Raw genomic sequence first — 15,415 nt, 5'->3', positions numbered from 1 at the left:
GTCCCATCACTTTATGGGAAATAGATGGGGGAAACAGTGGAAACAGTGTCAGACTTTATTTTTCTGGGCTCCAAAATCACTGCAGATGGTGATTGCAGCCATGAAACTAAAAGACACTTACTCCTTGGAAGGAAAGTTATGACCAACATAGCATATTAAAAAGCAGAGACATTACTTTGCCAACAAAGGTCTGTCTAGTCAAAGCTATGGTTTTTCCAGTAGTCATGTATGGATGTGAGAGTTGGACTATAAAGAAAGCTGAATGCCAAAGAATTAATGCTTTTCAACTGTGGTGTTGGAGAAGACTCTTGAGAATCCCTTGGACTACAAGGAGATCCAACCAGTCCATCCTAAAGGAGATCAGTCCTGGGTGTTCATTGGAAGGACTGATGCTGAAGCTGAAACTCCAATACTTTCGCCACCTGATGCAAAGAGCTGCCTCATTGGAAAAGACCCTGATGCTGGGAAAGATTGAGGGCAGGAGGAGAAGGGGACAACAGAGGATGAGATGGTTGGATGGCATCAACAACTCGATGGACATGGGTTTGGGTGGACTCTGGGATTTGGTGATGGGCAGGGAGGCTTGGCGTGCTATGGTCCATGGGGTCGCAAAGAGTCAGACATGACTGAGCGATTGAATTGAACTGACTGATGTCATTAAATCAAATTTATTCTTATGATAAATGCAACATGCTTTGAATAAACAGGTAGAGTATAATCAATTATATTTTTCAAAATGTCTTAAAATTGATAACCTATCAAAGTGTATATAAGGCTACCAAATTACCATACTGAAGCTTGAAGATTAAAAACTATTATCCATGTCTTTAACCATCTCTGTGTCAGCTCACACAATAGAAATTATACTCAGAGAACCTCAGTCAAAAATCAGTTCTGTAGTATTTCTGTAACTGCTGACATTTTTCTCCCAAGAGACAGTCAATTTCTATTGTCCAATGCATTCATAAGTGATGGTCTGACTTTTTCTAAGCAAAAATAAAAGATGGATGAGAGCGATCAGTCATGCTGTAATGTACCACTATTGAACTCACAGTCAACCTTGTTCAGAGAAACCCTGCTGTGCTCTTCCACACACAGGTTATCTCATTCCTAACAGACAAAGCCATTTTTGTGTTATCAGCATCTTTCATCTACTCATTAGTAACCTCAACAGAGAATTAGAAGCAATCTTAAAACTCAAGGTAAAACCTATAAACTGAGAGATCTGAAATGCGGGGTTCTCTTGTGGGAAAAAGCCATTAGGATGGCAGATGCCACGTGATATACAAGCACCGTAAGCAGCCACTGGAAATAAGTTAGAAACCCCCATGCTTCTTTATCTTGATTTGAAGGCTTTAAAAAGTAGCCTTAAATGATTCGTATGTCAGAACTTCCCCAAACTAACCTAATAATCCCACCCACCAAAAACTCAAATTTTCAACCCATACCCCCAAAGATAGCCTTGGGCTGGGGTTGTGAGGGGTGCAGGTTTTCGGTAGCTGCTGTGATCAGTCCTCTCAGTTCTGGAGTTCAGCAAAGGAAAGAACTTCCTTCTTCCCAGGCTGCCTAGGTGTTTAAGAGCTTCACTCACACCAACCTATCTTATCCAACAACCACGCACCTTGGCTAGGGGCTTCCACCTGGTCTGCTTATTAGAATCACCTGAACGGTTCTTTTTTATAATGTGCCCACAGGACAGTGCCAGAACAAATCAATGTTCATCAGAACGTGGAGTCCATGCAACAGTGTTTTTACAAAGTCAGCCCAGTGATTTTAACCAGCAGCCAAACTGAAAAACACTGCTCAAAAGCAGTGATTTTGAACCAGGGGCAATTTTGCCATCTTGCTACCCCAGGAACATTTGACAGCCATCTGGAGATATAATCGTCACAACTAGGGATGGCTTACCGGTAGACCCGTAAGTCGGGAATGCTGCTACACCTGCCAAATCACACAAGATGACTCCCTCACAACTTTCACCTGCTTTGTGTTCAAGCAAAAACATTTAAGTGCTCATCCAAAACACCCATCACTCCAACCCCACACTGAAGGGCTCTGTAAATGACTCAGCAAATTTGCAATTTGGGATTTACCTCGCTCTTGATTCCTATCTGTTTATAAACCAGTAATTCAACCAAAGTGTGTGGGGATTTAAAAATTTGAAAAGTCATGTCTTACCATCCATATAAAAAATTAATTTGCAACAGCAGGATAAACACAGGCTACCAGTGCCCAAGTTTCCAGGCTGATGATCCATAAACATCTCATCGTGCCTCTTCATTTTCCAATTAATTATTGAAATAAAAATGCAATGCAAATGGACTACAAATACACTTTGGTGAGGATATCAACTGTCAGAATATTTGTCACTTTTGAAAGAGAAAACCTGAAGTAAACAAGAAGCTATGGTTTCATTCTAAAGACTACATCTATGTTACATCAAATTTTTAACTAAATTAAAATAAATTTTTTTAATAATTTTCCTGTGAAATTTGTCTGAACTCAGGCAATAAGATTCCATGATGTAATGTCCTCTCAATCTAGAGACAGACCTTACTTAGCACAAATTGCTTAAAAACTGCACCTAAAATCTCTTCTGGTAAGTTAAATCGTACATTAATTAGAGAAGTTCTTTATTTAAATAATTTCTTTTGCAAGAAGAATTGTTTTGTAAGTGAACCACCCGCCCTTAAGTAATCTTTATTTGGGTTCAAGATACAAAATTTCCTCAAAATAGCGTGCACATTTACTTGTCATGCTAGTTAAAAATAATCAAGAAATGGAAGTCATCAACTTTACTTTCCCATTAACCCATTACCCCCAAAGTCAAGTTTCATGGCTGGTGATATATACATCCTGTGATAGCAACACAACCAAAATATCTTTTTAAAAGAATTTCATCGCTTGTGAGAACTACACAGCTGAGGCTGCCCTGCAATCAGGCCGCTCCTGCACCTCCCCAGGAAAGAGCAAGTGCAAGGGAGGGCGCATCAGCAAAGGAAAAGCCCCCGCCAGCCAGGCAGTGGCCTCGACGCAGCAGTGAACTGGCTTCTCCTGGCTTCCACCTCCCAGCACACACAACTGAGAAAGCAACGGCATCCGCCCTTTCCTGCTCTTTCCAGTTCCAAATCTGTGCTTAAAATATTGAATGTATTAGAAGCCAAGCTTCAGGAATCAATCTTCAGCACTATGAGATTAGGATGAAATGAAATCCAACAGGTAAATCCCCAAGTATAATATTGAAAATTTACCCCTTTGTGTCATTGCTAAAATGAGTGCCCTCGACCACTGCTCAGAGCTGACTGCACACAGACTCTGGGGCAGCTTTCAAATAAAGTGAAAAACCTCAGATACTGAAATTTTTTGGATGCAAAAACTCCACAAAACCTGTCATTTTAGTTCTAACTCAGCCACATGTAACATAAAAGAACTGTGAGGATTTTTTTTTTTTAAACAGAAAACTATTTTCTCTAGAGTTCAAAGTGGTTTCAGAACCAAGATGCAGAAAATTAAACCTCTTCCAAAAGGTTTGGAGTCAGGTTTAGGGGTGCTTCAGCAAATGTAGTGGCTGTTATGCTTTGGAAAGCAAAAGAATGTCCAAACACATCTGTACATTTTAAAGGAACATTTAAATAACCAGAAAGACGACTCACAATGTAAAAGAGCATGCTACTCAGAATACGTTTTGAGGGACTTTGGTGAGAGGATCGGGTGGGTTTTGACTGAACTGGGAAGGAAATCATTTGATGCACTCCAGATGGAAAGAAAAGTCACAGATTCCTGTTAAAGTCCCCAACACAATGCAAAACATTCTCAAGGTAAAGTAAGGCATGTTTACAGGCGCCTGGCAACCCAGTTTCAAGCCATTTAAGGATGCCCTAGTTCTTTTTTAGTGTTATTGTTTTTCATAATAAATACTTATTTCTTCCTGCACATAAAAGCTGTTAACTGGATTCAAAAAGCTTTGGTCACCTGTTTCAGCAGAGCCCGGTAGGAAACTATACACAACTAGGAAAATGTTCAAGATACAGAAATCTTAGATTGGTTCTATTTTTATCTTCAATGACCGACATCTCACCCTAACCACTCAGGGTCCCACAGAATTATTGTTTTCCTCTCCTTCCCCTGCCCCCTCCTCCCCAGCATTCTCCAGGCTACCTGATAAATGCATAAAACGAGGACAAATGGAGGGGGAGTAACACGCATCATAATTTGGAGGCAAATATATGCTGCCCTTCCCCACACACCTCCAGGCCAGCGACTGCTGGCACCTGCACTTTCTTACGTGGCTGGCAAGCCTTTCATCATCTTAACTGTCTACAGAGTTGCCCCAGCTCCGCAGCACGTACTGACCCACCGTTCATGCCACTGTAGACATTCCGGTGATGGGCTGACGCATCTTCTTGCGCCTGCCTTCGGAGGGTGCCCTCCCTGCTGCTGCTGCCGCTGCCGCCGCCTCCTCCACCCACGTGTTTGTGATCAGGGCTCCCTCCGAAATGCTGTTTGAGGTGCTCGGGGCTGGTGCCCCTGACCCTGGGGAGGTGCTCCAGGCTCCCACCGAGGGCGTGTTTCTGCAGATGCTCGGGGCTCCCTCCGCTGTGCCTGGTGTGCTCGGGGCTGCCGCCGGGCCTGTGCTTCTGGAAGTGTTCGGGGCTCCCGCTCAGCAAGTGCTTGGGCAGCGTTTCCGGGCTGTTCCCTGCGTGTGGGTGCCTCTGCTGTTCTGGACTGCCCTTGCACAAGGGTTTGTGGTGCTCAGGGCTGGGGCCTTTGAGAGCTTTGGGGTGATCTGGGGTCCCGGAGGCCCTAGCTTTCTGCAGATGCTCGGGGCTGGCACTCCCGTGCTTGGAATGTTCCGGGCTGCCCTCCGCCCTGGGTTTCTGCAGGTGCTCAGGGCTGCTGCCGCTCGCGTGGTGCTTATGGTCGGGGCTGTCGGTGCTGCCGGTGCTCGAAGTACTGCTGCCGTCGCCCACGTCCCGCACGTAGGGTGCTGTGGTGGCGGAGAGCTGGCACAGGCTGGCCTGGCTGTCGATGGAGCAACGGCTGCCCGCGCAGCCCGGGCCCTTCTCCTCGTCCAGCAGCACACACAGCTCCTTGAGCTCCATGTTCTCCTTCACCACCTCCTCCTGCTTCACCTCCAGCTCCTTCAGCTTCTGCAGGTATAAGGCCACTTCCTTGTGCATCACCCCCGCCGTATACCGGCCCAGTCTCTGCCACTCCCGGGACACCCTCTTGCCCTTCTGCCGGTCATCATCCAGGAAACAGCAGAGGTCCCTCAGCTCCTGGTTGTCCTCCTGGAGTTTCTGGTTAATATCCTGAAAAGAGACACACAGCCATTCAAGGGAGGAATAATTGTGTATGGGCCGGGGCACTAGGCTCAGACCTCCTGGGAACTGGGAGTCTGGAATGGGTGAATTCTCTGTGATGCTAGGGGAGGAAGTGAAAAGGTGAGAGCAAGCTAAAGATGCCTGCTGCTGCTGCTAAGTCGCTTCAGTCGTGTCTGACTCTGTGCGACCCCATAGACAGCAGTCCACCAGGCTCCCCCGTCCCTGGGATTCTCCAGGCAAGAACACTGGAGTGGGTTGCCATTTCCTTCTCCAATGCATGAAAGGGAAAAGTGAAAGTGAAGTCACTCAGTTGTGTCCTACTCCTAGCGACCCCATGGACTGCAGCCCACCAGGCCCCTCCGTCCATGGGATTTTCCAGGCAAGAGTACTGGAGTGGGTTGACATTGCCTTCTCCAAAAGATGCCTAGCTATCCATAAAAATAAAAACAATGGGTATCGATTATGCTCCCTGCCCTATGTTTTACTTGCATTATCTCATCTACTTCTCACCAAACCCTCAGGGGATAATGGTTATCATGGGTCTTTTACAGAATGGGAAACTGGACCTCGAAAAGCTTCACCTGTCCAAGGTCATCCAGTCACTCTTGAGGGAGCAGCCAGTTCATTAACAGGAAATCGGTAAAAAAGAAAAAGAAAAAAAAAAGATAAGGGTCCCTGCTTCACCTTCAAGAAAGAAAGATGGCTACTTGTGACCTTCGAAAGACTTAAAAGCTCTGAAGCGGCAGACTTTTCATCACCGCAAACAAGAAACAGAGCCTTGGTGTTCAGCCCATGACATGGGATGCGCAGCCCTGATCCCTCACTAGGGAGCAGCATAATTGCCCTCTGGTGGCGCTTCAATCCTGCACATCCAGCCCCTTATTGCCACCCCCAACCGCCACAGGTCTCCCAGGCATCTCATGGAAACTCAAGCTTTTGTGTTATATCCAGACTCCCCTCCCCAAATCACACCTCTCAGCACATGCCACCTCCACCCATCCTGTTTCTCTTCATAAGAATTTGTAGTTCTGCCTGGCACCTCCTTCTCCTTCACCTCCCATTTGCAAGCCAAACACATCTCCTGAACTCTACCTCTGAAACTTACCTTGTCACTCCCATACTTCAAACCCTTAAAAGGGTCTCACTGCCCTTAGGATAAAGTACAAAATCCTGTAAGTCTCAAAAGGCTCCCAGTCCTCTTAACTGGCCTACTTCTCCAGCATGAATGGTGATTCCTTCATGAATATTTAGTAAACATCTATTATGTGCAAGGTATTAGTCCAGGTGCTAGGGAGAGATCAGTGGACACAGCAAGGACATTGACTGTGGACCTTGACCTTGAAGAACCTTGACCTTCCTATGGCTTTCATTTTGGTGGGAAAGACTAGCAAAAAGTATAGAACGTAATGTCATATAGTAAAAAGTGCTGGGAAAAAGACTAAAGCAGGTGAAAAAATACTATCTATAAAGAGAAAGCACCTCTGCAGAGAAGGAAAACATTTGAGCAAAGTCCTGGGAGAAATCAAGGAGCAAACATTTGTTGAAAGCGAGAAAGGCCAGTGTAAAAGCCCTGAGACAAGTGTGGCTCAAGCTGCAGCAAGGCTCGTGGACCTAAAGCGGAATGAGCAAGAGGGGCAGAGTGAGGAAGGAGGTCTGGGAGGCGACGTTCAAGTGGGTGGGTGCCAGGGCTAGGTAATGTGGGCCACAGCAGCCACAGGAAAATTCTGGACTGTCGATGAGCTGAGCCTCAAGGATTGACATGATGTGATTCATTCTATACAGAATCACCAGTGTTCTGTGCAGAAAAGAGTTTGCTGGGGGATGGAAGGAGAGAGTGACTTGAAGTGAGGGAGACAGGATAAGGTGAAAGCTGGAAGACCAGCTAGGAGGCTACAAAGTCTAGGTAGAGGGAGATAACAGCGGCTGCTACCCTTGGAGGCAGTGCACAAAGTGAGACCATTCCTCCCCATCACGCACTGAGCCCCACCCATGCTGGTGGGTCTCAGGCCCAAGGGATGAGCCCTTCCCCCTTTCACTCAGGCTAAAGGAAGTCCTCTTCCATGCTGGACCCCTTCAACGGCCCCCCTGTTGGGCTTTTTACAACTTCTAATCACACACGGTTGAGTGTGACTATTGGTCAAGTCTCCTTCTTCACAGGACCAGAGGCATGAGAATGGAGACCCATCTGTTCCTTTCACCTCTGTGTATCCCACACACAGCACCCCCACTGTGGATACCTGAAATCAAGGAATTCAGAATTAATTGTGAAATCCCCATTTAGTCTCCATTCACACAGAGTAAAAGGGGTAGCTGTTTCTTGCAGCATCATCCTTTGGAGGGGGTGAAAGGGGGCAGCTACCTAAGATTTCCCTTGCTTCACAAAGCTTGAAAACCTCTGGTCTTGTGACTGTCAGACGACCCAGAACTAGAGGCACTCAGAGAGGGGACCTGATTCTCTCAAACTCAGACTGATTCCAACACTTTCCTTGATATTGACTAGAAAGTAAACCATAAAACATCTACCAACCATGCCTGGCACCTCCTGGCAGTCATGAGGCCTAAGGCAGGAGTGATTCTCAAGGCCTGAGGAGAAAGAGGATCAGTGCAGCTTAGTTTCCAACTTGATTCTAACTCCTAGCATTACCAATGGCTCTGTTTCCTTGTGTCTAATGCCCATCCAGTTCTTCCGCTTCTCAGTGCCACCTCTGACCTCAGGCCTGCTGTCTCCAAAAGCATCCCCAGGTCTCCCAGCCTTGATCTGCCCAGCCTCTAACTTCCCTCAGTCATTCCAATTCAAGCTCTCCCTGGCCAGACTGATCTTCAAACACTCTCCCTGCAGGTGACATCTCTCCTGCCTCCATCACCTTCCCTTTGCCAGGGAAAATGAAGAAACCCTTGGACCAGGCCTGAAAGGCTTTCTCCTGCCTTTCTACCTTTAGACCCCTCTAATTATGAACCAGCCAACTAGGAACCCTGATTAGGTCTAAATTTCCAACTAGAAAAAACTACCTTGTCTTGTCTGTGAATTTGCCTAAGAGGAGAGCTTGCACTTCTAGGACTCCACCAGCCCTAGAAGAGCACCGGGTATGCAGGAGCACCGGGTCTGAAAGAACGAATGAGTGGATTTCTACTCACTGCTCACTGCCTGTGGGAAACACTCCTTAGAGCACTCATTGGGCATCATTTTTTTTTTCTTTTCTAATGTAGATGGCTTCTGGAGGGCAAGAATCCATTTCAGTGTCTTTCTTTGCATATTTGATTCATCTGACTTGGTGCACTGCACACAGTGAATGCTTAATAGGTGTTGATGGAGCGACCAACCCTTTAAAGCCCTAGGCAAGTGATCCAAACAAGACACAGCTCTAGCTGCTGACAAAAGGCTTCTTATTGTTTTCTGCTGGCTCCTGCTGTGTTGGAGCCTATAGTAATAAGAGAATAAATTATCCCTTGACACGGGTGCCTTATGGAAAATCAGAAGCTGTGGATATTCTAAGAAAATAATGCTAAACAAAATCAATCTTTCACAGCTTCAAAAATTCTTGCACATTTAGCTTAATTCTGGTATTTCACAGAAAGTTCAAGTCATGTTCTTCATCTGAATCCCCATGTGAAAATATTACCTTTTGACTATCCTACAACTATTCCTGTTTTCTCCAGAACTGGGAAGTAAACAGGACTTGTGCCACCATGGGTTGCTTCCCAAATGGAGTGAAATATATACATGTGACCCCTGAACAAGCTGGGGGCTAGGGGTGCTGACATCTGGCCAAGTTGAAAACCCATGCAACTTACAGTCGGCCCTATACACACCAGATCCGCAATCACGGATTCAACCAATGGCAGATCATAGCCCTGCAGTATTTACTCGTGAAAATATCCCTATAAAAGTGGACCTGAGCAATTCAAACCTGTGTTGCTCAAGTGTCAGAATTCTAGTTGAGGTTGAAGGGATAGGTATTGCCTCATTCAGTTTTATCAGTATCCCCTTTTTTTTATTTCATTTATTTACTATTCCTTTTTTTCATTGCATGCGTGCTAACTCGCTTCAGTCATGTCTGACTCTTTGCAACCCCATGGACTGTAGCCCACCGGGCTCCTCTGTCCATGGTATTTTCCAGGCAAGAATACTGCAGTGGGTTGCCATACCCTCCTCCAGGGGGTCTGCCCAACCCAGGGATCAAACCTGCATCTCTTATGTCTCCTGCATTAGCAGGTGGGTTCTTTACCACTAGCACCACCTGGGTTCTTGCAAATATTATGTCCTCTCCAATTTTTAGCTATTTCCTTTGCCTTCTAATGAATAGCTAAGCAACCAGCTTGATAATAACCTTGTGAGCTAGTTTTTTCAAATCTGTCTCTTTAAGACTTGGGTTGTCTTTTTCAAAACAGTATTTTTTTTAACATTGCAACAGGCCACTAGATGTTACCCATTTGTCTAAAGTGGGCTTTTTAAAAGACTAAATGTATAATCACTTGAAATTCACATCATCCCAAATTTCATACCTAGGGCTCTTGAGCACTGCGTGTGTGTGTGCATGCACTCAGTCACTGAGTTACGTCTGACTTTCTTGTGATCCCATGAACTGTAGCCCGCCAGACTCCTCTGTCCATGGTATTTTCCAGGCAAGAACACTGGAGTGGGTTGCCAGGGGATCTTCCCAACTCAGCGACTGAACCTGCATCTTCTACACTGGCAGGTAGATTCTTCACCACTGCACCATCAGGGAAACCCCTCAAGTGCTATAACTGAGGTTAAAGAATTATTTTGTTGTTTTTCCATCATTGCAGAATGGGGAATTAGTGTGTTGGAGAGCAAGGAGGAAAATTAATGTGTTGCAGATAAATCCATAGAGATTCAGTTGCCCCCAACCTCCCCTGCCAAAATTCTAGGCCAGAGCCATGTGAGTGCTGGTACATGTTCAGAGAGCAGGAATGTGGTTCTTAGGAATTCATCCCTTTCAACATCAGCACCCTAACCAGAATCTCCTTTCTCGAACCCCTTTTAGGAAGACGCATCCCAACCAGAGAATGTCAACCAGCCAAAAGAAAAAAAATCAGCTTACTTGGATCATTTCATATCTGTGTGACCTTAAGAAAGGTATTGAACCTCACTGCATTTCTTCATCTGTGTATCATTTAATCTTCATCAAACTTCATGCAGAAATAATATACCCATTTAGCAGATGAAAAAAACAAAAGCTCAAGAAGGTGAGTTATTTGCCCATGCTACCCAAATTATCAGGGCCCAAAACCTTTCACTTTCCACTGCTCCATCCTGCACTACCAAGCCAATGCTAGGACTTAGTCATAGGCCCCTCAAAGGACAAGAATATTGCTTCCATCTCCCCGTGTCCACAGCCAGAGTACCACCTAGTAGCCTTCAAAATATTGAAATGCAATTTCAAAGGCAGCTCACAGAAAGAGACATTAAAAAAAAAAAAAAAAGGCAAAGTGTTATGGCCTTAATTACTCCAAACTTATAGTCTTCAGCTGAGAGTCCCAAACCAACAGAGGGCACAAAATAAATTCCCTTCCTTCCAATTAAATGAAAATAAATATAGTATTACTTATTCAGTCAATGACATTTATGGATCATGATGGTGTCCACGGAATTTCTGAGCCGAGATGAGGAAGGGAAGGAAGATGGCTGGCCCCTTGACAGGGCTTTACCATAGCCCTGGGGGGATGAGGGAGGCCTGGGCAGGGGCGGATGATGGGGATGAGAAGTAGAGGCTGTGTCAGACAGCAGTAACCTGCCCCGTCATTTCTGAACTTGGTGGACTAGTCACAAATTCCAGCCACAGGGGAGACTACTTGAGGTGTCATAGCTACTCTTAACTGGCCGTATAGGTATTCCTCTAAATGAGGTTACTGGAATCAAGACCAGGTCCCCCATTCCCCACACCACTTACACATAGACTTACATACACAGTCCACACAAACGAAAAGAACTTTCAAGTATTTCTAAGCACTTACGTCAATGCTCCATACTATCAAAATCTCTAGGAAATTAATTACAAACTCTCCCAAGTCATATTATAGTTCAAGCCATAGAAGAGGATGAAATTGGACCATCATGAACTATACCTGGGTCCAGCTTTGCCTAGGAAACTGGGACTGATCCGGAAGATTCACAGCTATACATACACTTATGCATCGTCACCTGATGACAATAACCACCATTTTTGTAGACAAGTCCAGAATTAAACCTTTGCCTACATTATCAAAATTGTCACAACCCCCAAGGTGATGGTTACTATGATTTGCATTTTATTAATGAGTAAAATGAAGCTCTGAGAAATTAATTACCCAAGCTCACCCTCCTGGCCAAATGAGGATTCTACTGTAGATGCAAACCCACCTGAGATGATCTCCCCACTACCCTGGCCTGCCTCTCATCCCCCAAGAGTCTAGTACTTAATAAATAGTCCATTAGTAATGAATTAAACCAAAAGAGAGATAAAGCCTTGGGGTTTTTCTAACTGAGATTCTCCCAACTGCACCCACTCTAGGGACCATATGACAGTCAGCTGGAGCCTCGGGGCAGGGCCATCTCCACCTGGAGTGGGCCCAGCACCCAGGTGAGCATCTTGCCTTCTGCTCCTCCCATTCCCCTCTGCCCCAGAATCCTAGAGCTGGACCGCTGAGGAAATTCCGAATGCGTCTAGGGCCTGAGGAGTCGGGTGGGAGTGGAAGAGAGACAAGAACAGCATGTGCCTGCGGGTATTTGCTCCCCAGGTTCCTTCAGAGATTTCGTTTGTGTCTGGCTTCCTATAAACAAAAGAAGAACAATGAGAGGAAGGAATACCAGGAGGCACCAGCGCAAGCAGTGAGGAAAGGAAGTTTGTGGTACACAGGGGCAGGGCGGTTCCCCACCACTCATCTGCGGCAGCCACTGGGGCGGGCACACTGCAGGCACCCTCAGAGGCTGCCAGGAGAAAAGAAACTTAGTGGGGGTTTGGGGCTTTACTGTTTTGCTTTTCTTTTGTTCTTTTCTTTCCCCTAATAGCAAAGAAAGGAAAAGCATCATTGGCTGATACTTGAGTTACATTTTCAAATCCCTGTGCTTCCCACACTGAGTCCCTTTGCCCTTCACCCCAGGCTAGATGAACTTATAATCAAATCGGGGGCAAATGGTACGGTCGGGCAACCCCAGATGATGCCAGTCTAACTCAAGGAGAAGGAAAGCATCGGAACAGGTAGAAAACAGAACGGGAAGGCAGAGGTAAGCTTCTCTGCAAGATGAGACATAGCCCAGCTCCAGGGATGGCGCCGGGCTTCACCCTGGGCGCCCCGTCAACTCCTCTCCCCCGTCCCTTTCTTCACTTTATGCCCCATGGAGAAGTCGTGGCGCCAGAGCAACGCTATCGTGTCCCTGATCCCCAAGGGCGAAGACGCTCTGGACTCAACCCTTCGCTCGTTTTTGTTTTTTTCCTGCCTGGCTGTAACCCGGCTCCCCAAAGCACCGATTTTCCAGGTTTCCTGAGAAATTAAAGATTCCGCGGGCCCATCGCTGACCTCCCAGCCTTGCTACATCCTTGGAGCACGCTCCTGGGGCCACAAAGGACCACCGAGCTCGACGCTAGCGCGCCCCATATGGAGAAGAAGAGACAACCGAATGTCTCCGAAGTTTGGAAAAGTTTCCAAAGGCCTGGGGAAGGGGAGCGGGGGGGTGGGGGGGGGGCGCTGCAGACAGGGAGAAAGGGGAGCACTACCTGTTGACGGAAGGAGGGAAAGTCGTCTGGCCCCACCTCCCCGGGGCGCCCAGCTCCCCGCCCTGCCGAGCTCAGCGCTCACCTTGAGCCCGCGTATCTCGCCGAGGTGCAGCTGCAGGCGGCGGTTGACCTCCCGGATGAGGTTGCTGTGGTCCAGCATCGCGCTCACCTTCTCGGCCTCCGCGCGCCGCAGGCAACGGATCAGCTCCTCCTTGCTCCACTGCAGCAGCTCCTCGTCCGACACTTTGGACAGGTCCTCCACGGCAGCGGCCGCAGACGGGCCGGCAGAGGTTGGAGGACAACTTTCCGCCGCCGATGCGCCTCCAGCCGCTTTCGACATGGTATCCGCGCGGTGGCAGGTGCGAGTGGGTGGAAAAGGCAAAGCGACTCCCGAAGACGCGGGCGCTGCGGGGCCGCCTCCGCCCACACCCCTGTGCGCTCCAGCGAGTCAGCTGCACCGCCCAGGGGCCGCTGGGTTGGGGCGGCAGGGGTCGCGCTGGACGGCCATCCTACCTCGCCATCTCCGCGCGCGCGCCCGCGCACCCCCAGGGCCGGGCAGCCACCCGCGCGCTGCGGCCAAGGCACATCCCGACTCCGCGCAGGTCCATGGTGAGGGGCGCCGGGAAGCAGGTGCCGCTCGGGGAGACACTGGGGAGCCGCACCCCGGATCCCCTGCCCTCTCCGCCGCCCTAATTTGAGCCTGTCGCCCCCTACACTCTCTCACGCACACAACGCAGACACGCTCACTTTCTTCCCCCTTGGCCAGCTGCAGCCCCGCCTCTCTGCTAGCCTCTCTGGGCGCGCTGGGCCCCACGGCACCTCCGGGGCTAAGCTAGGGCCGCCGCCGCTGCTGCCCGGGTGATCCGTGCGGTCGGCCGGCTGCGCTCCTCCGACCGCCTTCGCTACTCCCGCCGCCGCTCCCAGAGAAGCCTAGGATTTGCAGCGCCGAGCCGAGGAGGGGTGGAGGCTGGGTGGGAAAAGGCTGGATCGGCAGGAGGAGGAGCCTGGAGCCAGGGCCGCCCGCAGCCGGCCGCACCTCCCGCGCGGGCCGGACGCAGCTGCAGCCGTTCGCTTGCCTGCTGGGATGCCGAAGCACGCTCTCAGCTGTCCCGCCGGGGAAGGCCGGGGGTGCGGCTCGTTCTGCGCCCCGGCGCGGGTGGGGCGGGAGAAGTATGAGAAGACGTGATGCTAGGGCTTTGGGAGGCTCGCGGGCGCCACCGTGTGACCGAAGTTACTGCTTCCTCCGCCCCTTGCCTGCCAGGCTCGTTACCGGGCAGGCGAAACAGCTGTGAGCAAAATGAGAGCTACTTGAAGAAATTGGGGTTCAGGAAAGATGAGTAGGACGACATGAAGGTAACCGTCTGCGTATACTTTGGAGGACGGAAGAAAAGGTCGGCGGCAAAGACATCAGAGGGCTGTGGGGAAGAAACGTGTAAGAAAACCCTCTAAGAAGGGGAAAAAGAGGCTTCTGGGCAATACTCTAGGGACCACACACCCTTACACTCACCACAGCAGGCCTCTGTCTTGTCTAAAAACCCACTACTTAGTGAAGAAGCTTAAGGGGAGGTTCTGGATCTTTTATATTTTTGTTTGAAAAACATCAAAGCCTTAAGGGAAAAATAAAAACTCCTGCTCAGGGAGGGGTTTGATTTAGGTCATATCTGAATGGTCTAGTGGTTTTCCCTACTTTCTTCAATTTAAGTCTGAATTTGGCAATAAGGAGTTCATGATCTGAGCCACAGTCAGCTCCTGGTCTTGTTTTTGCTGACTGTATAGAGCTTTTCCATCTTTGACTGCAAAGAATATAATCAATCTGATTTCAGTGTTGACCATCTGGTGATGTCCATGTGTAGAGTCTTCTCGTAATGAAATCCCTTATGATATACAGTGAAAGTGGGAAGTAGATTAAAGGGACTAGATCTGATAGACAGAGTGCCTGATGAACTATGGATGTAGGTTCGTGACACTGTACAGGAGACAGGGATCAAGACCATCTCCAAGAAGAAGAAATGCAAAAAAGCAAAATGGCTCTCTGAGGAGGGCTTAAAAATAGCTGTGAAAACAAGAGAAGCCAAAAGCAAAGAAGAAAAGGAAAGATATACCCATTTGAATGCTGAGTGCCAAAGAATAGCAAAGAGAGATAAGAAAGCCTTCCTCAATGATCCTTGCAAAGAAATAGAGGAAAACAATAGAATGGAAAAGACTAGAGATCTCTTCAAGAAAATTAAGATACCAAGGGAACATTTCATGCAAAGGTGGGCTCAAAAAAGGACAGAAATGGTATGGACCTAACAGAAGCAGAAGATACTAAGAAGAGTTGGAAAGAATACACAGAAGAACTGTACAAAAAAGATCTTCATGACCCAGATAATCATG

At 47.9% G+C, this 15,415-nt stretch overlaps 1 protein-coding gene across 9 annotated transcripts in view; it reads right to left on the bottom strand.

The window, feature by feature from the left end:
• The window catches only part of CCDC85A (coiled-coil domain containing 85A), a 225,390-nt gene extending 210,829 nt beyond the window's left edge, over positions 1-14,561 (bottom strand). For 2 of the 9 annotated variants that reach the window (XR_009739378.1, XR_009739379.1), the window contains exons 1-2: positions 13,122-14,559; positions 4,354-5,312 (exon numbers count right to left, since the gene is read on the bottom strand). Coding sequence is in view for 6 of the 9 variants with exons in the window: in XM_061432431.1 (XP_061288415.1) it covers positions 4,358-5,312; positions 13,122-13,379 (1,213 nt within the window). In the remaining 3 variants the exon portion in view is untranslated. Of the gene's footprint in view, positions 1-4,353; positions 5,313-13,121 lie in introns of all 9 variants that reach the window. The other 7 variants (XM_061432432.1, XM_061432433.1, XR_009739377.1 and 4 more) reach the window with 6 other exon arrangements.
• Positions 14,562-15,415: the final 854 nt, after the last annotated feature.

The sequence above is a fragment of the Bos javanicus genome, chromosome 11, assembly GCF_032452875.1.
Source record: "Bos javanicus breed banteng chromosome 11, ARS-OSU_banteng_1.0, whole genome shotgun sequence".
NCBI classification, from domain to species: Eukaryota; Metazoa; Chordata; class Mammalia; order Artiodactyla; family Bovidae; genus Bos; species Bos javanicus.
This window is presented reverse-complemented; position numbering and strand designations above follow the sequence as displayed.